The 25,213-nt window shown below is 46.6% G+C and overlaps 1 protein-coding gene across 1 annotated transcript in view; it reads right to left on the bottom strand.

Moving 5' to 3' along the window:
• Window positions 1-25,213, bottom strand: part of LOC104305109 (contactin-6) — a 203,351-nt gene that overhangs the window by 101,462 nt on the left and 76,676 nt on the right. The window contains exon 5 of the mRNA XM_009905929.2: window positions 22,390-22,565. Coding sequence (XP_009904231.2) covers window positions 22,390-22,565 — 176 coding nt within the window. The remainder of the gene's footprint in view (window positions 1-22,389; window positions 22,566-25,213) is intronic.

Below are 25,213 nucleotides of genomic sequence, written 5' to 3' on the forward strand. Positions count from 1 at the left end.
TGGAACGGACCTCTGGGCATCGAGTCCAGCACCAAAAGAGGATCTACCTAGGGCAGGACAGAAATGTGTCCAGACAGGTTTTGACAATCTCTAGGGAAGGAGACTTCACAACCTCTCTGGGCAGCCTGCTCCAGTGGTCTGTGACCCTCACATCAAAGAAGCTTTTCCTGCTGTTGAGATGGAAGTTCCTGCATTCCATTTGTGTCCGTTTCCTCTCATCCTATCACACAGCAGCCCTGAAAAGAACCTGGTTCCTTCTTGACACCCACCCTTCAAATATTTGTGAGCATTAATAAAATCCCCTCTGAGGCTGCTCTCTTCCAGACTAACCAGCCCCAGGGCTCTCAGCCTTTCCTTATGAGACAAACGTTTCAGCCACACAAGCCTCCTTGTAGCCCCCTCTCAGACTCTTTCCAGTATTTCTCTATCCCTCTTGAACTGGGGAGCCCAGAACTGGACACAATACTCCAGATGTGGTCTCACTAGGGCAGAGTGGAGGGAGAGGATAACTTCCCTTGATCTGGTGGACACTCTTCTTAGTGCACCCCAGGATACTACTGATTTTCTTGGCCCTGAGGGCATGTTGTTGGCTCATGGTGAACTTTTCCACCAGCACTCCCAGGTCCTTTTTCATGGAGCTGCTTTCTAGCAGGTCAGCCCCTATTCTGTAGAGGCTGCAGGGTGTTATCCATAGAATAGAGGAGAATAGAGGGGAAGGGAAGGGAAGGGGGAAGGGAAGGGGGAAGGGAAGGGGGAAGGGAAGGGAAGGGGGAAGGGAAGGGGGAAGGGAAGGGGGAAGGGAAGGGAAGGAAGGGAAGGGAAGGGAAGGGGGGAAGGGAAGGGAAGGGAGGAAGGGAAAGGAAGGGGGGAAGGGAAAGGAAGGGAAGGGGGAAGGGAAGGGGGAAGGGAAGGCGGAAGGGGGAAGGGGGAAGGGAAGGGGGAAGGCGGAAGGGGGAAGGGAAGGCGGAAGGGGGAAGGGAAGGGGGAAGAGGGAAGGGAAGGGGGAAGGGAAGGGGGAAGGGAAGGGGGAAGGGGGAAGGGAAGGTGGAAGGGGGAAGGGAAGGGAAGGGGGAAGGGAAGGAAAGGGAAGGGGGAAGGGAAGGGGGAAGGGAAGGGAAGGGAAGGGAAGAGGGAAGAGGGAAGAGGGAATAGAATAGAGAATAGAATAGACCAGGTTGGAAGAGACCTTCAAGATCATCACGTCCAACCCATGATCCAACGCCACCTAATCAACTAAACCATGTTTAGAACAACATATTCTTAGAATCATTTTGATTGGAGAAATCCTTTAAGATCATCAAACTCAACTGTGATTTAAACCACATTTGGAATTCCTTAAGCTGCTGAGGGCTGCTGGGCAGCCCTTCCCAAACAGTTCATCGTAAGGACGAGCGCAGGACAATTCTGTACTACCAAGGAGCAGACAAGGAATCTGGGGTGCTTTAATGGATGGATGAAATTGTTACAGATAATTAGAGAAAGCCCAATTTATCACCTTGTGCAATTGCTAGCAGTTCATCTGAATTAATGCAATTTCATGCTTGCTTGGACTTCTGATTTTTATTATTATATTACTTTTTTTTTTTTTCCCCACCCATGTCTTGTCATTACACAATGCCAAATATGATCTCTGTAATTACTTGCTATTGAGATGTGCAATGAATAGTAAGGTGTTAGTAGTAAGATCCTTTTCCAACTTAGTCATCCTCCCGAGGATAAACCAATAACATGTTGCCCAGGGAGGTGATGGAAGCCTCATCCCTGGAGGTTTTTGCAGCCAGGCTGGATGTGGCTGTGAGCAACCTGCTGGAGTGTGAGGTGTCCCTGGCCGTGGCAGGGGGGTTGGAACCGGATGATCCTTGAGGTCTGAATCCACCCATTTCTAGGGTTTTTTTCATTCCTCCTAGTCCTATCATTGCCTGACACCTTTTAGGTATAGACCTGATACTTTTTAGATATAGACCTCTCCAGAGATTTTGATCTGTTCAGACCACTGCAGAAGGCCTCCCAAGTATCTAACATATTATATCTGGTGGTGAATGGTGCCACATCCAGCTGGCAGCCAGTCACTAGTGCTGTGCCCCAAGGATCAGTGCTGGGCCCCATGCTCTTTAACATCTTTATTGATGATCTGGATGAGGGCATCGAGTCCATCAGCAGTAAATTTGCTGACGACACCAAGCTGGGGGCAGGAGTTGATCTGCTGGAGGGTAGAGAGGCTCTGCAGAGGGACCTCGACAGGCTGGGCAGATGGGCAGAGTCCAACGGCAGGAGATTGAACACATCCAAGTGCCGGGTTCTGCACATTGGCCACAGCAACCCCATGCAGAGCTACAGGCTAGGGTCAGAGTGGCTGGAGAGCAGTCAGGCAGAGAGGGACTTGGGGGTGCTGGTTGATGGTAGACTGAACATGAGCCTGCAGTGTGCCCAGGCAGCTAAGAGGGCCAATGGCATCCTGGCCTGCATCAGGAACAGTGTGGCCAGCAGGAGCAGGGAGGTCATTCTGCCCCTGTACACTGCACTGGTTAGGCCGCACCTCGAGTACTGTGTCCAGTTCTGGGCTCCTCAGTTTAGGAAGGAGGTTGACTTGCTGGAAGGTGTCCAGAGAAGGGCAACAAAGTTGGTGAGGGGTTTGGAACACAAGCCCTATGAGGAGAGGCTGAGGGAGCTGGGGTTGCTTAGCCTGGAGAAGAGGAGACTCAGGGGTGACCTTATTACTCTCTACAACTACCTGAAGGGAGGTTGTAGACAGGCAGATGTTGGTCTCTTCTCCCAGGCAGCCAGTACCAGAACAAGAGGACACAGTCTCAAGCTGCACCAGGGGAGGTTTAGGCTGGATGTTAGGAAGAAGTTCTATACAAAGAGAGTGATTGCTCATTGGAATGGGCTGCCTGGTGAGGTGGTGGAGTCGCCATCACTGGAGGTGTTCAGGAAGAGACTTGATGGGGTGCTTGGTACCATGGGTTAGTTGTTTGGGTGGTGTTGGATTGGTAGAGGGGTTGGATGCGATGATCTTGAAGGTCTCTTCCAACCTGGTCTATCCTATCCTATCCTATCCTATCCTATCCTATCCTATCCTATCCCATCCTATCCTATCTCTTGCTTCTCAGTACTGCTATTTGTGTTGCCTTTGTGTAAGACTAGCACCGACCTCTTGCAGCCTCGTTACCGACAGGAAGCGTTGTGGCAATGCAACTCTTTCCCAAAATGTCTCCCAAAGGAACGGCAACTTGCCCTGGAAAGTAAACTTTTTTGGCTTTTAGCCTTCAAAGCTGTAGCAAACTTGCTGACCAGACCCTCTGACAGTTGAGTTGCCTCGTTAATAGTGTCAATACATTAATCTTTGCCTCTTACTGACTAATCTCAATATTTTTTTAAATGCTCCAATTGATTTTCTATGAATTCAATTCTGAGATTAAGAGCAGTGTTATCTCTAATTAAGGTGTCAGAAAGCTGCTTAGCGTTGCCCATTTCCTGCTTTTTAAACATTGGCATTTTCTACTGAAGTCCTACTTGCTCTTCTGCTCCTTCCTCGTTTGAAGTGTGAGCCTCTGCTTTGGGAGAGTATAGAACATCACAAAATCTGTAGGACTGCAGCCAGGGTGAGCCTGGGCAGCAACTGAGGATTGTCTTGCACAGAACTGAGGACTAGTTTGGGTTGGAAAAAACTTTTCAAGGTCATCTAGTCCAACCCCACTGTAGCCAGCAGGGACATCTGCAGCTAAAGCATGTTGCTCAGAGCCCCAGACAACCTGACCTGGAATGGTTCTAGGGATGGGGGGGAGGATCTGCCACCTCTCTGCGCAACCTGGGCCAGGGTCTCACCACCTTCAGTCTCAAAAGATTTCCTCCTCGTGTCTAGTCTTTTAGTTTTAGCCATCACCACTTGTCCTGTCATAAGATGCCCTGCTAAAGTCTGTCCCTATCTTTCTTATCGACCTCTCTAAGTATTCAAAGGCTGCTCTAAGATCTCTGTGGAGCCTTCTCTTCTCCAGGCTGAGCAACTCAAACTCTCCCAGCCTGTCCTCACACCAGAGGTCTTCCAGACTTCGGATCAATTCTGTGGCCTTGTCCTTCTACAACAGGTCCACATCTCTCCTGTGCTGAGGACTCCAGAGCTGGCCCCGGCACGGCAGGTGGGGTCTCAGCAGAGTAGAGCAGAGGGTCAGAATCCTCTCCCTCCACCTACTGCCCACACTGCTGCGGATCACTCCAGGACATAGCTTGGGGTCGGCTGCATGTACACATTGCCAGCTCAAGTTCAGCTTTTCACCCACCAGCAACCCAAAGTTCTTGTCTGCAGGGCTGCTCTTAATACCTCCACTTTGTTTTTCTTCTGATTTTCCATCTGAGCTGAACACCACATCCCACTGTGGCTAAAAGAGAAAGCTGCCCTCTCCTTCCCCCCAGGAGAACCTGATGGTGCTCTCACTCCAAAGCCCTTCTCCTCTCTGCTCTAACAAAACTGTCTTCCAAACCAAGAGGGAAAAATCATAATTGCTGGCTCTTGTCCTTCTCCAAAGCTTGGTAATCAACCAAGGACCTTCATCAGTGCTCCTTTATTTAGCTAAATTGCTCTGGAGCTTCTAAAGGGAGAAGACCTGTAATTTACACATTAAGATGCACATGGGCCCCAGGTCTTCAATTCAGCTTAACTGGGATGAAGAGCCAATCCAGGCACTAATTTTCAAGGTGGGGAACAATAATTTCTGCCACAGCCTGATTGTCTTTTTTCAATTAAAAAGTGAAAATGCCCTTTATAAAGTAATATCAAGCTTCTCTAGAGGAAAAAACGGAAGGTCACAACTAAATTAAACAGGGAGGGTGAGTGAAGGAGGGTGGGAGGAAAAGCCTTAGCTGACTGGATTTTTTGGGGTTTCTTTTTGTTCATGCACCAAGAAACTCAGTGCAAAGAAACATGCTGTGAAGTTGTGGTGCTGGTCTGCATCTGGCTTTGTTGTTTTATGTTTTCTCCCTTCTCCTTTTACTGAGTTAGCAGCATCAAATATTAAAGCTCTCTTCTGAACCGAACACAGGGCTTGCAGTGAGCAGTAAGTGTTGATGCAGCCTTAGGGCTCTTACCCTAGAACCCATCTGCAGGCCAGAGGCATATCCAAGGATCTGACCCTCTCAAAGGGAGGGGGATGTAAGAAATATAGTTTAAATATTTAATATCCCTGAACAGTTTTCTCACTTGTCACAGCCGAGTTCATTTGTCACCTGTCATCACAGAGTCACTTTGCCGGCTGCAGGAGTTCTCTCCAGATTGGAGTGCTCTTAAAAACAGATTCCTCTCCCCACTTGAAATCTCAGAGGCCAGACTGATCCGTGCCAGAACTACAGGAATCTGACTGACCCACACCAGAGGCGGCCCCAGCCCCCTGGGTCAAAACTAGCTCTTGGCAGGTGGGTTAATGCTTACTCCAAACTGGCTCCTGCCATTTATGCTTCCCCTTGCTCCTTCAGAGACCTGGTTTCCCAGTGTGTGTGTGGAGAAGGTTCCTAAATTTGCCCTTCTTCCAGGACCTTGATCTTTTTGTGGCTGCACCTGCCCCTAGTCCCGTGTCTTGGTCTATTCCTTATCTCAACCCATTGGGACTCCTGTGTGCTTTGCTCCCCTTCTTGGGTGTGAGCTTTGTTACAGCAGAATGTGCTAAACCAAGGCATGCTGTGGAGAGCCCTTTTGGCCTCCATGTCCAGGCTCTTGTGGGGTACCTCCTGTCAAACATCCTACTTCAGGCTATGTCCTTTTATTCTCTTTATACCAAGTAAATAATCTACACTCATAATAAGTCCAATAAATAAAATGCCAAGGCAGAGAGGGCTCTCATGCACAGCTGAAAACACACAACAAGCACACCCAGGAATGTCTCAGCCCTTCCCAAATTCCTGCCCAGCACTTTAGAGATCTTGATCCAGCACAGAATCACATCCTGCAGAATTACCTCAAGTTCTCCCCAGACTCCACTGCTTTATCTTGCTTGCTCCAGCTGCAAAGCCATCAAAGAATTCCTTCCAACGGGAATTGCAGGATTTACCTCAGTGCCTGAGGTAAAGGACTTTATTTATTTATTTCTTGAATGTGAATGTTGTCAGCGGGATTTCAGGTGCAGGATCTTATTAGCTCTTCTTTCAGTAGAAGGGAATATTTATAGCTCAGTCTGTTCTCTGTACCTAACGTGGTTTCTCTCTTCAGAAAAGCTCTGCCTGTGGACTTATTCCTTCCCATCATGGAAAGTACCAGTGACAAATGGCTTGAGGTGAGGAGAAAGTTCTTCCCAGAGAGAGGAATTGGCCATTGGGATGTGCTGCCCAGGGAGGTGGTGGAGTCACAGGTGTTCACAAAAGGTTTGGATGTGGCACTTGGATGTGGCACATGGTTTAGTTGTCAGGAGGTGTTAGGTATTAAGTAATAGGTTGGACCTGATGATCTCTGAGGTCTTTTCCAACCTGGTTGATTCTATGATTCTATGGAATACTGCTCCTCCTTCTTCAACATAAGTTATGGAATAGAGCTATGAAATCAGGGAATGATATGAGCTGAAAGGGACCTTTGAAAGTCATCTAGTCCAGCCCCTTGCAGTTAGCAGGGACATCTGCAACTAGAGCAGGTTGCTCACAGCTTTGTCTGCCCTAGCCTGTAATGGTTTGAGGGGTAGGGCATCTGCCACCTTTCTGGGCAACCTGGGCCAATGTCTCACCATTCTCACAGTAGATTAATTTCTTCCTTCTCTCTACCCTAAATCTCCCTCTTTTAGTTTAAAACCATCATCCTTTGTCTCATCACAACAAGCCCTGTTAAAAACTCTGTCCCCCTCTTTCTTATTTGCTCCTTTAAGTACTGAAATGCCACAATTAGGTTTCCCAGGAGCCTTCTCTTCTCCAGGCTGTACAATGCCAGCTGTGTCAGGCTGTCCTCACAGCAGAGCTGCTCCAGCCCTCTCATAATTTCTGTGGCTTCCTCTAGCTCTGCTTGCTCCAACAGGTCCATGTCTCTCCTGTGCTGAGGACCTCAGTTTGTCTTCTACTTTAAAAACCTTTGTATCAGAGAGAGTGACCTCCAGAGGTCCCTCGCAACCCCTCCCATTTTATGACAGGATATTTTTGCACCTTCACTGCAAGAGCAGCTATCACTTAAGTTCATTATTTTTAATCAATAAAAGGCAGAAACTCATTCCAAAGAAATGAATTCAACTGGTTTTTGTTTGGTTTGGTTTGGGTTTTGTTTTTTTTCCTTGCCAATCCTCCACCTATCTATTTTTTTTGGCACACCAAAGAATGAAGGAGCTCATGGGGACATCATGGATATTCCATTCCATAATTTATTTGGATCTAAATCATATTGTCTTCAATGAAAGTAGAGTAGATAAAAAAACCCAAAAAGGAATATCACCCAGACTTCACACATAAACTGGTTTATCCTTCAGAAATATTAAGCTTTATCAACCAGAATCTAGCAGCTCTGGGACCTGTGGCTGCTTTGCTACCAAGCATATCTCAATCCCATATATTGCTTTTCCAATAGACCTTGCAATGGGTTGATTTAGGATAAACACATTTTCTAGGGACTGCAGAATAGGAAGAAATACATAACTAAAAGATAATCTTCAAATGCTTCCACACTCCCTATTACTACTTTATCTGACTAGTTCACTGCCTGTATCATTCCTTACAACATCTCTCTAATGTATGTCTCCATAGATAAAGAATCCCTGTGCAAGAGGAGTGAGAGCCTTCTCTGATAAGGAAAGTCTAAGCAACTAACATAAGGGAATAAAAGATCTTTAACAAAGCATCCTGACATGGCATAGACTTGAATGTGGTCGTTATGTACTCTGAGAGAGATGTCTAAAACCATTTGAGAGAGAGACAGGGAACTACTGGGGAGGGTCCAATGGAGGTTACAAAGATGCTGAGGGGCCTGGAGCAGCTCTGTGAGGAGCAAAGGCTGAGAGCCCTGGGGATGCTGAGCCTGGAGAAGAGTAGCCCCAGAGGAGATCTTCTCAGTGCCCAGCAGGAGCTAAGGGGCAGGTGTCAGGAAAATAGGTTCAGCCTAATTTCTGTGGTGGCCAGTGACAAAACAAGGTGCAATGGGCACAAACCAGAACATGAGATTCCATTTGAATGTAGAATCATAGAATTGTTAGGGTTGGAAGGGACCTCAAAGTCCAACCACCCTGCCATGGTCATGGACACCTCACACTACAGCAGGTTGTTCAGAGCCACATCCAGCCTGGCCTTAACAACTTCCAGGGATGAGGCTTCCTGGGCAGCCTCCAGGGATGAGGTTTCCACCACCTCCCTGGGCAACCTGTGCCAGTCTCTCACCACCCTCATGGGGAAGAACTTCTTCCTAACATCCACATGAGGAAAAACTTCTTTCCTGTGAGCATGTCAGAGCCCTGGAGCATGTTGCTCAGGTCTCTCTTGTCAGGATACTCCTTGATGTGATGCTGGACAACCTGCTCTGGGTGACCCTCCTTCAGCAAAGGGTTGGACTAGATCATCTTCAGCGGTCCCTTCTGATCCCCATGCTGCATTTATATCATTTAAAACAGATTAAAATGCAGCTTGGGATTCTGCTGATGCATGTTTTGTTGTATCATTAAATAAAAGGGGGAACATTGCTGCCATCAGCTGCAGTTTGTGTGCTTAACAGGAGAGGTCATGACTGCATTTGGTGTCAGTGGACATTAGATGGACTCTGAGAACACAGATCAGGTTCAGACATTCAGGGAACGCTGGAGAAAGCAAATTCCCTTCATTATGTAGTCATGCCCACATCTTCTGGCTTTAAGATTCCAGGCTGTTCCTTCTCTCTTCAGGAATGTCTGGATATTTGCATAATCCTATTCTTGTAGTATCTGAGCTTTAAAATAGAAACACTATTATCACCCTGCCACGGCCTGTCAGCAAGCAGGTGAATCCCTTCCAGGCTTCCTGCTTCATCACTGTTGAATGGCCGCTGATGGCTCCTGCTTTTCCCTCAGCCTGCTGCAAAGAAAGAAACGCTGGGAAGCTCAGCAGATGTGCAGGGAGATGAGTTGTACGTGATGAGGTCTTGCAGCAAACTCAGTCTTGGAGTAAGCTCCGCTGCTCCAAGTAGCCTTCTCTGCTCCAAGTAGCCTTGAAGGAAACACAGTGACCTACTTTGGAGGGGCTAGAACAGCTTACAGTCCCCTCTGAGCAATGCAAATCAGGTTGTCACCAAGTTTTCCCTAATTTTGAGGCAAAATATCGAGGAGAAGAGGTTAAAAAGGAAAACATGCCTGAGGCTGCCGGGTCTGCTCCGTGGAGAGCATGCATTAAGCAAAGACCTTGATGTAGACTTCCAACGTGGAGAGCTGCTGCAGAGAGGGCTGCTGGAGCATTGGCACAAAGTGTCCATAGCAATCAGGCTTGATAAATCAGATGTCTGCTGCTTTTTACTCCAGGCAGAATTTTGCAAAATAAGGGCATTTTTTTCCCTTGCTTTTATTTTTCTTCTTCTTTTTTCCCCCCCCCCCCCTCTTTTTTTTTTCTTTTTTCTTTTTTTTTCCTCTTTTTCTTTTTTCTTTTTCTTTCTCTTTTTCTTTCTCTTTTTCTTCTTTTTCTTTTTCTTTCTCTTTTTCTTTTTCTTTCTCTTTTTCTTTCTCTTTTTCTTTCTCTTTTTCTTTTTCTTTCTCTTTTTCTTTCTCTGTTTCTTTTTCTTTTTCTTTCTCTTTTTCTTTCTCTTTTTCTTTCTCTTTTTTCTCTTTTTCTTTCTCTTTCTCTTTTTCTCTTTCTCTTTTTCTCTTTCTCTTTTTCTCTTTCTCTTTTTCTCTTTCTCTTTTTCTCTTTCTCTTTTTCTCTTTCTTTTTCCTTTTCCTTTTCCTTTTTCTTTTTTCTTTTTCTTGTTCTTTTTCTTGTTCTTTTTCTTTTTCTTTCTCTTTTTCTTTCTCTTTTTATCTTTCTTTTTCCTTTTCCTTTTCCTTTTTTCCTTTTTCTTTTTCCCTTTATTCTTTTTTCTTTTTCCCTTTTCCCTTTTTTCTGTTTTATTTTTCCTTTATTCTTTTTTTTATTTTTCTTTTTCCATTTTTTCCTTTTTCTTTTTTCCTTTTTTCCATTTTCCTATTTTCTTTTCTATTTTTCCTTTCTCCCCCTTTTATTTTCCTTTTTTCTTTTTCTTTTTTTTTTTTGTTTTGTTTTGTTTTGGGGTGAGGAATAACCAGAATTGTTGCTATATTTACTGCAACTGATTCTCTTCCAAAGCTTGCACTCCCCCTGCCCACACACAAGGACAGGTGGCTACTGCTGCTGCTGTTACACGAGGTTCTTTAACTGTGGGTTAAAAGTCCAAAAGGTAATTTTGAGCTGTAAGCCTACATGGTGACATGAGGAGGGAGGACAGAAGTGTTTTCACCCTCCAGACAGGACTGATCCACAGGGAGCGCTCCCACTGCAGGTTGCATTCATTTCTCATCTGCTCACAGGAAGATGCAGATTGTGAGGTGTCACCAGGATCACCAGGAGGGCTGTGCAGAGCCTGGAAAGGACACTGCTTTGTATCTGATTCTACACGTCTGCACATCAAGATGTCCCTGCATTATGTATGTGTCCTGGTCTGAGCTAGAGCAGAATTAATCTTGGTCAGTGCTGTGAGTTCTCAGCTCAGACTCTGCTCAGTGAGGCATTTGCTGAAGTTCAGGGCAGCTTTGCACAGCCAGGGGCTGCTTCTAGCAGGGAGAAGCTGACGGGTAGAGGTACTGCCAAGGGCTGGGCTGCAGAAAGGCTCTGCCTGAGACTTGCTCCTGGGCACACCAAGAGCACTGCCACAGCTTGTGCCACACCTTGAGGGGCAGGAAAGCAGAGGTGGCAGCTGAAGGGAGGAGTGGACAGGACAGGTGACCCTCAACTGCCCAATAAGGGGTTGCAGCCCATGGAGGGCATCTTCAGGAGCAAGCTGAGGGATCCCCAGAGTCCAGCCTCTTCTTCCCAGGCCAGTGTCACACATGCCTTCCATCCCACTCCCTGTGGTCCTGAATCCAGTTCCAGAATCAACCTCCTGAATCTGGATCCTATCTGCTGCTGAGTCCAGTCTAGGACTTGCCTGGTGCCTGCCCCTAGCATCAGTGGTATCAATGGTGCCCTCATTGCCATCAGGGCTGGGGTTGGCTCTTGATTTGTATCTATTTTTCTCTGTTTCTTGGGATTGCTCTTCTTTCCATCCCAGCTGGTTTAGTTTCTTTCCCACCCCATTAGTCTCTCTCCTTTCTTCCCTTTCTTTTCCCTTTGGGAAGGGAGGGAGTTCACCAAGAGTCACAGCTGGCCCTGCCCTAACCTTTCACATGAAGTGAAACTTTGAGGAACATAGCTTTGGTGTTGTGACTCTGCCACTGGAAAGCTGTGCTTTTTTCCTCCTCTTTGCTCTTCAGATACCAGCAGACCATCCCTGAGTGCCTACTGAATGCTGAGTTGAGAAGTCTACAGCCCTCTTTGAGACAGAAAGAGCTTGCAGTGCTTGTTCTTGCACCAGAAGCTGCCAGACAGCCTGATCAGTATGCCAGCCCTCACGGGTGGCGATGAATTAACAATCAGCTTAAAGACCCAGCGAGCTTTACTCAAGGTGGTAGTTACAACATCTTAGCACACCTTTTAATCAAATACAATTGTTACAGAGGGAGTTCTGGACACACTCAGCAGCACGACACAACCAGTCCAGGAGTGTGTGTGTGTATGAGCTCTGTAGACTCCAATTCATGCATATCCAGGCTTTGCAAATCCAGACTATCTGATCCAAGTGCATTGATTTTTCCATTTGCTGTTCCAAAGCATGCACTGCCTGTGGAAAGGGTTATGACATCTTGAAGCACGCTGCATTGCTTTCTGATGTGCCTGTAATTTGTGTGCAGTCAAAGGCAAACAACCTGATGAAGTAATCAGCTGAGAAGTGTTCATGCTGGCTGAGCAGCTCACAGGCAGTCACTCCAACAGGGCTCTGCTAATGCTCAGCCTGTCATCACCTAGCAGAGGCTAAACAGACTTGATTGCTTTGAATGTGTTTTCCCCTGAAAGGGTTAAATTGTAGAATCAGAGAATTGTCAGGGTTGGAAGGGACCTCAAGGGTGAGCCAGTTCCAACCCCCCTGCCATGGCCAGGGACACCTCACACTACAGCAGGTTGCTCACAGCCACATCCAGCCTGGATGTAAAAACCTCCAGGGATGAGGCTTCCACCACCTCCCTGGGCAGCCTGTGCCAGTTTCTCACCACCCTCATGGGGAAGAACTTCCTAACATCCAATCTGAATCTACTCACTCCTAGTTTTGCTCCATTCTCCCCATTCCTATCACTCTCTGACACCCTAAAAAGTCCCTCCCCAGCTTTCTTGGAGCCCCCTTCAGATTCTGGAAGGCCACAATTAGGTCTCCTTGGAGCCTTCTCTTCTCCAGACTGAATAGCCCCAGATCCCTCAGTCTGTCCTCATAGGAGAGGTATTCATCCTTGTGGCCCTTCTCTGGACATGCTCCAGCATCTCCAGGTCCTTCCTGTAATAGGGGCTCCAGAACTGGACCCAGTACTCCAGATGGGGTCTCACTAATCCTTAAGGCTGGAAAAGATCTCTAAGATCATCACAGAGTCACGGAGTGTTAGGGGTTGCAAGGGACCCTGAAAGATCATCGAATCCAATCCCCCTGCCAGAGCAGGATCACCTAGAGTAGGTCACGCAGGAACACATCCAGGCAGGTATTGAATATCTCTAGAGAAGATGTCTCCCCAACCTCCTGGGCAGCCTGTTCCCATCATACACATGACACCACGTCCCAAAGTGCTATCTATGTCTACACATTTATTGAACACCTCCAGGCACAGTGACTCCACCATCTCCCTGGAAGCCTGCTCTAATGCCTGACCACTCTTTAAGTGAAGAAATGTTTCTTAACATCCATCATAAGCCTCAGCTGGTGCAATTTCACAGTATCACAGCACGTTAGAGGTTGGAAGGGACCTCCAGAGATCATCATTGTCGTCTCTCTTGTTACTAGGGAGAAAAGATTGACCGCACCTCCTTCCAACCTCCTCTCAGGGAGTTGTAGAGAGCGATGAGATCTCCCCTCAGCCTCCCTTTCTCTAAGTTGAACAACCCCAGTTACCTCAGCTGCTCATCTCCAGACCTGATCTTCAGACCCTTTAGCAGCTTCTTTGCCCTTCTCTGGACTCATTCCAGCACCAAAAATGCCCTTCTTACACCAAACACAGTATTTGAGGTGCAGCTTCACCACTGCTGAGTCCAGAGGGCAGGGATCTCTTCCCTACTCCTGGCTGCACTATTTCTGATACAAATGCAGGTGATGGACTATTATTGTATATTTCAGAATGGATAAACTCTATATTTAGGAGGAATTACTACCTCTTTAATTTGTTATTTCAGCAAAGCCAGACCCTTTTCAGTCCGTTTCATGAAAAAAAAAAAACAAACCACAAGAGAGAGCACTTGGGAGCTGCCGATTTTATTCCAAGAGCTCCAGTGCTATCACTCTCATCCACGCTGCTCTGAGCACATCATCAGCGGCCAAGAGGAGGGAGGATGTGTGTGTGTTTAGCACGGTGCTCTGAGAACAAACACCAAGCAAACCCCCTGAGCACCCCCTTGAAAAGCAGAATATGGTTGCAGCCCCCAAATGCCGCGGAAAAAACCCACATCTTTCCTTGGTCTGTAACACTGAAAGGAGCTTTGAAACACACGGTTTAATGTCTCCCCTGTGCGCCCTCCTGTGTGGCACAGGGAAAGCAGACTAATCTTCTTCGTGAGTTTCCATTGTTGTCATTGTTGCTCGGAATTCATGGGTGATAATGGGGGGCCCGAGGTCTGAGAACGCCGCAGTCATCACGGCTGTCTGTCAGTGAGGGTAGAACAATTTGGCTGAGCGTCTCATTTAAGATCCCCAAGCAATTAGATGTTTTCAATTCCCGCTGAATTCTCTGGGTTTGTGGCTTGACTATTCCTGAACGAGGTTCACATCTGATTCTTTTTTTTTAAGTGGAGGAGTACTTTGTTCTTTCCCCTCCTTCTTTCTTTGATTGTGCTTCTTGCTTCTCCTGGATATCTGTTAATCTGTTTTGCAGCCGTATATGACACATCTACAAAGGGCTACACAGATGAGTGGGGACTGGAACACCTCTCTTATGAGGAAAGACAGAGAACTGATTCATTTTGAGTCTGGAAAAGAGCAGCCTCAGGGGGAATCACATGAGTGCTGCTCAGTACTCCAAGGGTGGGTGTCAGGAGGATGGGACCAGGCTTTTTTCTTCAGCAGTACCCAGAGGCAGGACAAGGGCTAACAGGCACAAATCTGAGGAGGAACTTTAATTTAAGGGTGGTGGAGCACTGGAGCAGGCTACCCAGAGAGGTGTTGGAGTCTCCAGCTCTGGAGTCATTCAAATCCCATCCTGGACATGTTCCTGTGTGACCTTCTTTAGGTGACCTTGCCTTGGCAGGGAGAGTTGGACTTGATGATCCCCAGAGGTCCCTTCCAGCCCCTTCCATGCTGTGATACTGTGACAACTAAATTAAAAGCAGACCTCAACGGACAGTTTTACTACAGCTAGTTATGGGGATTTCCCTCCAGACTGCTTGTTTGCACACAGTTACTTTTACTTAAAACTGATGAAATAATTAAAGCAAATCCCCTGTGTGCCTTGGGATAGAGTTCTGGTTGAAGCCATATTTCAGCAGCTCTCTGTAACAGGTTTTTTGTTTGCCTTTTTCAAGGCATGAAATGCAATTGAAATGCTCTTCATTGGCAAAAACAGTCTCACAAAACACCTCACTAATATGCATATAAATACATCTTGGCTCCACAGAACAGGAGAAACTTCAGGTTTATGGAGGAACATTTGTCTGCAAACTTGGATGCTTCATTCTTTAGTGAGTTTTGAGTGTGACTATGGTCCTGCTATGTCTTGCTTTGGCTCAGAAGTGATAGATTCTCTCTTTCTGCCAGGAATAGTGTGGCCAGCAGGAGCAGGGAAGTCATTTTGCCACTGGTTAGGCCACACCTTGAGTCCTTTGTCCAGTTCTGGGCTCCTCAGTTTAGGAAAGTTGAGATGCTGGAAGGTGTCCAGAGAAGGGCAACAAAGCTGGGGAGGGGTCTGGAGCACAGCCCTGTGAGGAGAGGCTGAGGGAGCTGGGGTTGCTTAGCCTGGAGAAGAGGAGAGTCAGGGGTGACCTTATTGCTCTCTACAACTACCTTAAGGGAGGTTGTAGCCAGGTGGGGGTTGGTCTCTTCTCCCAGGCACCCAGCACCAGAACAAGAGGACACAGTCTCAAGCTGTGCCAGGAGAGGTTTAGGCTGGATGTTAGGAAGAAATTCTTCCCAGAAAGAGATATACATAGAATACATAGAATAAACCAGGTTGGAAGAGACCTTCAAGATCATCGCGTCCAACCCATCAATCAATCCAACACCGCCCAAGCAACTAACCCACGGCACCAAGCACCCCGTCAAGTCTTCTTCTGAAAACCTCCAGTGATGGCGACTCCACCACCTCCCCAGGCAGCCCATTCCAATGTGCAATCACTCTTTCTCTATAGAACTTTTTCCTAGCATCCAGCCTGAACCTCCCCTGGTGCAGCCTGAGACTGTGTCCTCTTGTTCTGGTACTGCTTGCCTGGGAGAAGAGACCAACATCCGTCTGGCTACAACCTCCCTTCAGGTAGTTGTAGAGAGCAATAAGGTCACCCCTGAGTCTCCTCTTCTCCTGGCTAAGCAACCCCAGCTCCCTCAGCCTTTCCTCGTAGGGCTTATGTTCCAAACCCCTCACCAACTTTGTTGCTCTTCTCTGGACTCGTTCCAGCAAGTCAACCTCCTTCCTAAACTGAGGGGCCCAGAACTGGACACAGGACTCGAGGTGCAGCCTAACCAGTGCAGTGTACAGGGGCAGAATGACCTCCCTGCTCCTGCTGGCCACACTGTTCCTGATGCAGGCCAGGATGCCATTGGCCTTCCTGGCTCCCTGGGCACACTGCAGGCTCATGTTCAGTCTACCATCAACCAGCACCCCCAGCTCCCTCTCAGCCTGACTGCTCTCCAGCCACTCTGACCCCAGCCTGTAGCTCTGCCTGGGGTTGTTGTGGCCAATGTGCAGAACCCGGCACTTGGATGTGTTCAATCTCCTGCCCTTGGCATCTGCCCATCTGCCCAGCCTGTCGAGGTCCCTCTACAGAGCCTCTCTACCCTCCAGCAGATCAACTCCTGCCCCCAGCTTGGTGTCATCAGCAAATTTACTGATGATGGATTCGATGCCCTCATCCAGATCTTCAATAAAGATGTTAAAGAGCATGGGGCCCAGCACTGATCCCTGGGGCACACCACTAGTGCCTGGCTGCCAGCTGGATGTGGCACCATTCACCACCACTCTCTGGGCTCGGCCCTCCAGCCAGTTCCTAACCCATCGCAGTGTGCTCCCATCCAAGCCATGGGCTGACAGCTTGGCCAGGAGTTTGCTATGGGGAATTGGCCATTGGAATGTGCTGCCCAGGGAGGTGGTGGAGTCCTCATCCCTGGAGGTGTTTAAGAAGAGCCTGGATGAGGCGCTTGGTGCCATGGTTTAGTTGATTAGATGGTGTTGGGTTATAGGTTGGACTTGATGATTTCAAAGGTCTTTTCCAACCTGGTCTATTCCATTCCATTCCATTCCATTCCATTCCATTCCATTCCATTCCATTCCATTCCATTCCATTCCATTCCATTCTTAACAATTCTATGACTCCATGATGCAGACCAAGAGCCCCAGCTCCTTCTAAACACAAGTTAGCTGTTCAGAATGTGCAGCTGGCTGGGTAGCAAGAGACGTGCAGGATTTATAAGGGGGCTTTCAACTTTATTTATGACAAACCAAACCTTCTCCTGGAAGTGGGGATAACACAGCACTGCCATCCCATGTATCCTGCTAATGCATTTATGTGCTCTTGCTCTGCTCCCTCTTGCTGATGCTGTCTCTCATTTTCAGCTTGTAGCTTTAATAATCTATGCCATTTCCTTCTGTACAATATTCCTCCTGCAGCTTCCATTTGACAGCTCTGTGGTGCTTTTTTTTAACAGAGGGTAAGCATGAAACTTCCAGCTGAATCTGAAGACACTTTTCTAATCTCATACTGCATTTATTTTCCTGCTCAGAGAGCTCCCTGTCTTGAAGAAGAGGCAAAAGTATTCCTCACATATTAACTGGAGATGTGCAGTAGGTTTTCAGAGGCATCATCAATTCAAACTCAAACTCCCAGAGTTAGTTACCTTGCAGGAGAAAGACAGATAGGCACAAACCCTGTGTACTACCCTGTGTACCATCTCCAGGGAGGTGGTTGAGGCTCCATCCCTGGAGGTGTTTAAGCCCAGGCTGGATGAGGCTCTGGCCAGGCTGATCTGGTGTGAGGTGTCCCTGCCCATGGCGGGGGGGTTGGAACTAGATGATCCTTGTGGTGCCTTCCAACCCTGACTGATTCTATGATTCTCCTTGGATAATAGGCTTGGCTCAATTATTGATCACTGTGATTGCAATAATATTGCAAGCAGCCCAATGCAGGGAAGCAGTCCCACTTTGTTAGGCATTGAATGAAAAGTGTCACAATATCAACATGCCTGCCTGCCTGGATTTTAAGATCTAGCCTGAAGTAATGGTTGAAACAAAGAAGTAAATTGGATGGCAACATGAAAATAAGAAATAAGAAAATGTTAACTGTGAAATAACTGTTTCAAGGTAATTTGTTCCACTGGTCTCACCAGGTCATTATAACCTTTTCCTTGTATTGTGGGGGGTTGTGTGTTGTTCTTTTTATTGTAAGGCAAGTTAAAGCTCACAGTTTTACACTGCTGCTGCTAAAATGAAGTGGTTTCCTGCATGCTTGTTTTTGCCAGTGTAAGTCATAGAATCACAGAATAATTGTTAGGGTTGGAAGGCTCAGCCAGTTCCAACCCCCCTGCCATGGGCAGGGACACCTCACACTACAGCAGGTTGCTCACAGCCCCATCCAGCCTGGCCTTCAGAACCTCTAGGGATGAGGCTTCCACCACCTCCCTGGGCAACCTCTGCCAGTCTCTCACCTCCTTCATGGGGAAAAACTTCTTCCTAACATCCAATCTGAATCTACCCATTTCTGTTTTTCTTCCCATTCCCCCTAGTCCTTGGCAGCCTTCAATTTGTCTGTCCTCTGGTTTTCCTATGGGAAAGGATGTAAATGTCTGTCACTGGTAAGGAAAAATCAGGTTGCTTCTTGGATATGGGATGTGTTGGCTATTATATGGTTGCTGGAGGGTTAAAGCAGGATAGTGAATGGGGGTTCTCTGCTGCTGTGGGCAGATGGGACACAATCTTGTCATGACCTGCTCCCTGCAGTAACTTTGGGAATGTCTTGGTGAGGATATGAAACCTGAGTAAAGGAACTGCTTGATATTTGGCCTGGTTTGATTGTTGCATGTTGGTATGAGACTTCAAGCTCTCAATGAGTTGAGTGCTTCAGAGGGAATGCTTCTCCCACACGGAGTATAAAAGAATTAGTCTTTAACAGCTGAGAATGCGTGATGCCATCAGCACAGTCCATTTTCAGGCAGACAGGTCCTCTAACTGCTAAGTGGCACCAACTTCATCATACTGAGGTGTGCTTTGCCTCAGACAGGCTTCAAATCACACCTGATTTCTTCCAGGATTTGCCTGTCTGATCACAGACCCCCAGTTTGCAGCCACACCGTGAGAGGGGGAATGGCAAGAAGGTCTCTGTGGGAAAGCTTCACACTCCCATTTAGATCCTTAGTATCCTCAGTCTCACAAGAAAGCTGTGCATTGTGGTGCATGAAATCCTCTCTTCTACTGGGGAAAACTTCCAAATGATCCCATTTCCAACAACAGCTTGAAGAGACAACCAACATTTTCATTTCCCTGAGGGCTCTCAGTGATGGATTTGTGAAGTGGCGACAAACATGAACCAGCATCCTGAGAAAGGATTTTTTCCTTTCTCTTTCTCACTCATGAGGCTTTCTCCCATGAACTTTCTTTCCCTTCTTTCACTCTTTCACAGAATCAGAATCAACCAGGTTGGAAAAGACCTCAGAGATCATCAAGTCCTACCTATTACCAAATACCTAACACCTCCTGACAACTAAACCATGGCTCCAAGTGCCCCATCCAGTCCTTTTATGAACACTTCCAGGGACAGGGACTCCACCACCTCCCTGGGCAGCACATTCCAATGGTAAGTTATTCTTTCTGTGAAGAATTTTCTTCTCACCTTGAGCCTAAACTTCCCCTGGTGCAACTTGAGACTGTGTACTCTTGTTCTTGTGCTGCTTGCCTGGGAGAAGAGACCAACCCCCATCTGGCTGCATCCTCCCTTCAGCTTTCTCTAAACTCTTCTCCTTGCAAAGTGTTAAACCAAGACAATTTTCCTGAGCTAGCTTTGGTCCTACAAACAGTTGTGAGATGCTGATAGGCAAATGACACCTAGAAAACCACACCAAGAAGTGCAATTAAACATTATGCAAAGGAGCACTTGGCCAGAAGAGTTGTTTTGTACGCCCCAAGAGCCGGTGCACCAAGCCAGTGTGATCCCATACTGACTGTGAGCAGGAAGCTGAAACGCTTCCAGGAGTTTGAATCAGGAATAGAATCACAGAATCAATAAGGTTGGAAAAGACCTCAGAGATCAAAATAGACTTTTCCACTAAAAAAAAGACTAAATCACTGAGTTATCTGACATACTGAACAATGACCAGAGCCTTCTTGCTTTCAGCAGATTCCTGGGGTTTCCTTATGTTTAAAATCCCTGTTACTTGATGGGTTGGATGTGATGATCTTGAAGGTCTCTTCCAACCTGGTCTGGTCTGGTCTATTCTATTCTATTCTATTCCCTCCATTCTGCCTTTATTTGAGAATATTCCTGAAGTCTCCTCCTAGCTCCATTCCTTGCCTGTCTGGCTTCCTTGAGGATTACAAGTTGCACAGACAGTTCTAAGGTGGCCATCTATCACAGTATCACAGTATCACCAAGGTTGGAAGAGACCTCAAAGATCATCGAGTCCAACCTGTCACCACGGACCTCATGTGGCACCAAGTGCCACATCCAATCTTGAACACCTCCAGGGATGGTGACTCCACCACCTCCTGGGGCAGCACATTCCAATGACAAATGACTCTCTCAGTGAAGAACTTTCTCCTCACCTCTCAGCCTAAACTTCCCCTGGTGCAGCTTGAGACTGTGTCTTCTTGTTCTGGTGCTGATTGCTAGAGAGAAGAGACCAACCCCTTCCTGGCTACAACCACCTTCAAGGTAGTTCTAGAGAGCAATGAGGTCTCCCCTGAGCCTCCTCTTCTCCAGGCTAAACAACCCCAGCTCCCTCAGCCTCTCCTCACAGGGCTGTGCTCAAGGCCTCTCCCCAGCCTTGTTGCCCTTCTCTGGACACGTTCAAGTGTCTCAATGTCCTTCTTAAACTGTGGGGCCCAGAACTGGACACAGGACTCAAGGTGTGGCCCGACCAATGCAGAGTACAGAGCAGAATGACTTCCCTGTTCCTGCTGGCCACGCTATTCCTAATGCAGGCCAGGATGCCATTGGCCCTCTTGGCCACCTGGGCACACTGCTGGCTCATGTTTAGGTGTTTGTCAATCAGCATCCCCAGGTCCCTCTCTGTTTGGCAGCTCTCCAGCCACTCAGCCCCCAGCCTGTAGCTCTGCATTGGGTTGCTGTGGCCAGCTTCTTTCCGAAATGGGATTTGTTCTGTCACTGAACAATTTTATCATCTCCAGAGCTTGCAATCATTTCCTCTAGAGAAAAACTGGCTTGCAAAAAAATGCTTCAGGAAGGAAAAAAAAAAACAACAAAAAAGCAGAGGGAAAGTAATGAATCCAAATTTGTGTTTCCGTTTGACCAGCTCTTGGGAATCAAAAGCTCTTTAAGAAATTCAGGGCAAAACATTATTAAATGAGATACTAACCATAGACTGTTTGATCAGCTGTACTAAAAGGGAGCTTGTGAACCAGCCTGGTCTCTAATGTCTCCTTTGTATAACCCCTGTGACCTGAGATTTGCTGTGAGAAATGGAAGAGGATTAATAATTAATGCGGTTGCTGGTGTCTGAAATAGCGACACGAGCTTGGCATTGGCTGCATCTTTTATTAATGAGGTTTGAAAACAATTGCTTTCTCCCAGCAACAGACAGCACAGCCTTTCATACTGGAGGGAAAAAAGGGAATGGAGCTAACAACTGGGCAGAGGGGAGGGTTGTAGCTGTTGTTCCCTACCCCAGGGCGTTGCCAAACCTCAGTCACCAGGTGTTAAGTGTGGTGGTGAGGTGGTTGTGAGGCGGTGAAGAAGTGAAAGGAGGAGCAAGCCTAAAGTAGATTTTAGATGGTCTGAAGACTGTTAGTCTGCTGTGCCTGATTGAGCTGAAATAGGAAACATAGCAGAGCAGACCTCATCATTTTGCACCCTGGGTAAGGAAGGGAAAGGAATGTTTCTCTGTTAGTTGGCAAAACATCAGTGTGGCAGTGTAGGGCTGTGATGTTGTCATCACTCGGACCTCATTCATAGGTTCATAGAATGCCAGGTAAGAAGGGACCTCAAGGATCATAGAATCATAGAATCAGAAAGGTTGGAAAAGACCTGGGAGATCATCAAGTCCAACCTATTACCTAATACCTAACACCTCCTGACAACTAAACCATGGCTTCAAGTGCTACATCTGAGCCTTTTTTGAACACCTCCAGAGACAGTGATTCCATCACCTCCCTGGACAGCACATCCCAATGGCCAATTACTCTTTCTGAGAACTTTCTCCTCACCTCCAGCCTAAACCTTCCCTGGCACAGCTTGAGACTGTGTCCTCTTGTTCTGATGCTGGTTTCCTGGGAGAAGAGACCAAACCCCACCTGGCTACAACCTCCCTTCAGGCAGTTGTAGATGGCAATAAGGTCTCCCCTGAGCCTAGTCCAACCTTACAGGGTAAGAATATCATTTGAATGAGGTGGCCCAGCCTCCTGTCAAGCTGGGCCTTGAAACTCATTATGTTGTAGAAAATGGAAACCCTAACTTCTTGCAACATTTTTTCCCCCTTCCAGTTGTAACCACCTGCAATGGAGTGAAAGAAAAAAGTGAAAACACCTTTATTAAGTGGAAATAATTGCACTCCTCTTCCTTGACCTTTTAGTTTGCTGAAATTTATCTCATTCCTGAGGGCTAACAGCCATCAGATGTCTGGGTTTGTTATTAATATTTCCTAGGAACAATTGCATTGTAGTTTTTTGAAGCATAAGCGCCACTAAAGGAAGCCAAACCTTTTGAACAGGATCCCTGATGATGCCTTAATTATCCCATCCATTACATTTCGGCTGCAGAATTAATCAGCAAACAATGCTCTGATAAATATGATCTTCCCCAACTTACATGCAAATTGAAGCTTTGCCTTCCTGCTCAGAATTGTTCCAAATGAATTTGTGGCCAAACACTGGTATGTTCCAATATCCTGTTTTTTATGTGGGTTATTGATTGCCAAGCTGCCTCCAACCAACCTGTAGTGATAACTCATGGTAAGATCAATATCTGTGCCATTTTGCTTCCACCTTTGAGGGGAAAAAAATCAAATTATGCTTATAATTTACAGAGCCTATTCATATTTATCTCAAACAGTGTGCTGTAGCATACCTGCAATGATAAAAATGGAGTTAAATAGCATCCAAAAAAATACATATTGCATCGTTTTTCACACCAGACTGCTGCTTCTATCCATCTTAATTATCTCAATAATTCTGCTTCTTGGAAAGAGAAAATCTTTACTGCTCTGATGCTGGTCACCAATGTTCACCCAAAAATGTCCACAAAAGGTAATTACAACTTATTCACACAAACTAAGTTATCCATCCAGCTGGGAGCATGCTGTAAGCCTTGACTGCAGAGACCTTTATATATATATATATATATGTGTATATTTTTTCTCTAATATTAATAACACCTGAATGTGATTTAGAATCCTTTCAAATGATGCCATCAATTTGGCTGCAAGGAAAAAATAGATGACTTGGTGACATAGATCAGGAAGGATTACACTTCAGAGAGCAGACTGAAGGAGAGAGAGAGAGAGAGAGAAGTTTTTATACCCAAGTTTGATAATTTAATGATGAGAAAGCTGCTGGTTTAAAACATGATCTGTCCCTGCCTGTCCACTAAATAGGGAATGGATTGTGCCTGCAACATTACACAGCTGTTTACACCTGGCAGGAGCAAATCTGTATTTCAAAGGCAATAAATATTGCATGTGTTCAGAAAGGGAAATTTTGTGGCTTCGCTGCTAGGCACAAAAGGGTCCCATTTCCATTGGCCAGGTGGGGTTCAAAGGAAGAATGAAGGACCTCAGTCACTGATGTCTGCAAGCTTTAGGCTTGTCAGTGGCACACTTAGGTTGTCAGCAGCCCTGAAACGATTTATTTTCTTCTCCTACTTCTCTACCACACCTGCCTCTTCATCCTCTACCACCCATTGACCTACTTGGGTGGGATGCCCACCCCTCAGTAGACTGCAAGGACCACAGAAGAGTTGCTAATGGCTCACTTTGGGTGTGCAGCCTTCAAAACAAGGACAGTTGTCTCCTTGTTAATGGACTGATGGATCACAGCAAGAAAAAGCCCTGTTTCTTTTTACTTGCAGAGATGAACTTTCTGACAGTGATGGTGGTTCCCAGAGTTAACAAATTGGAGCAAACTTGCACCATATGTGTATTCCTGGAAGATCTGACCTGGGCATACAGCTCAATTCTGTATTTCTCTCACCCACAGACCTTTCTCTACATGGTCAGACAGCTCAGCTGGTTGCTCTTGCAGAGGAAGGGTTTCCAGCTGTGCTGTGAAATTTATTTCTGCGTTCTGAGGGAAACCTTGACAAATGCATCGAGGGGAAGGGAGGCTCCTGACCTTCCAATCATAGAATCATAGAAGTGTTAGGGTTGGAAGGGACCTCAAGGATCAGCCAGTTCCAACCCCCCCTGCCATGGGCAGGCACACCTCACACTACAGCAGGTTGCTTACAGCCACATTCAGCCTGGCTGCAAAAGCCTGGTCCAGGCAGGAGGCTTCCACCACCTCCCTGGGCAACCTGTGCCAGTCTCTCACCACCCTCTTGGGGAAAAACTTCTTCCCAACATCCAATCTGAATCTCCCCACTTCAAGTTTTTTCCCCATCCCCCCCAGTCCTATCACTCCCTGACACTCTCAAAAGTCCCTCCCCAGCTTTTTTGTAGCCCCCTTCAGATACTGGAAGGCCACAGTAAGTTCTCCTCAGAGCCTTCTCTTCTCCAGACTGAACAGCCCCAACTCCCCCAGTCTGTCCTCCTAGGAGAGGTGCTTGTTGTTTTTAGAGGTGAGTAATGTCTGATTAAAATAGAAAAATCAATTCAATTCTGTGAACAAATTCTAGCAATGTTGCATAATTGCCTTGAGTTTGCCAATCACTGCTTGCTTTGCTTGTGTGAGTGCAGGGAGATTAAGACATTTTGGTGCCACAGTGAACCATCAGCAATTCTTCCTACCAACTGCAGCTGATTTGGGATCTTTCCATACCTCTTCTCTATTCCTTTTTTATGTTTTACTGTAGTCACTGTAGGTTTTTTTTTCTTTTTCTGTTGTTTTGGGGTATTTTGTTAGGTTTCTTTCAAAGATAAGCTTAACCTTAGCTGGTGCCCATCCCTGAGCCCGGCCTATGAAGCAGCAGCTCGTTCTGAGCGTAAGGATTTTGCCATATATCAGGATTTGCATATGGAACATGCTGGCTGCCTGAACCTTTCAATTTCCTAATAGAAGATATTCTGGTATTTAGTTTGCCAGTTCCCTTTAATTTCAGAATCAATCACTGAAATAACTGCTGTCATCATTACATGGCTCCCAATTAAGCTCCATAATTGTTTTTCACAACAAATGCAAAGTTGTTGGCTTAGTTGCTGCAAATGAATTCTTCACAGTATCCCCATAATCATTCTAATCACCGTGGTACAATGATTATTAAACTTTGCATATAGATCAGGGGTTCATCTCCTGGTGTGGGCTCTTTTCCTCCCTCTCTCCCCCCCCCCCCCCCCCAAATTAATATGTTTACATCGTTGAAGAAAGTGAATTAATGAATTTGCAGGATAGACAATGATTTAATGGCTCTCTGTGTGTTCTGCTCTAAGCTGTCTAATACACAGAAAGCTTTGAAGAATTGTTTGAAGCCTGTTAAGAGA

This window comes from Dryobates pubescens, chromosome 1, assembly GCF_014839835.1.
Source record: "Dryobates pubescens isolate bDryPub1 chromosome 1, bDryPub1.pri, whole genome shotgun sequence".
NCBI lineage: Eukaryota > Metazoa > Chordata > Aves > Piciformes > Picidae > Dryobates > Dryobates pubescens.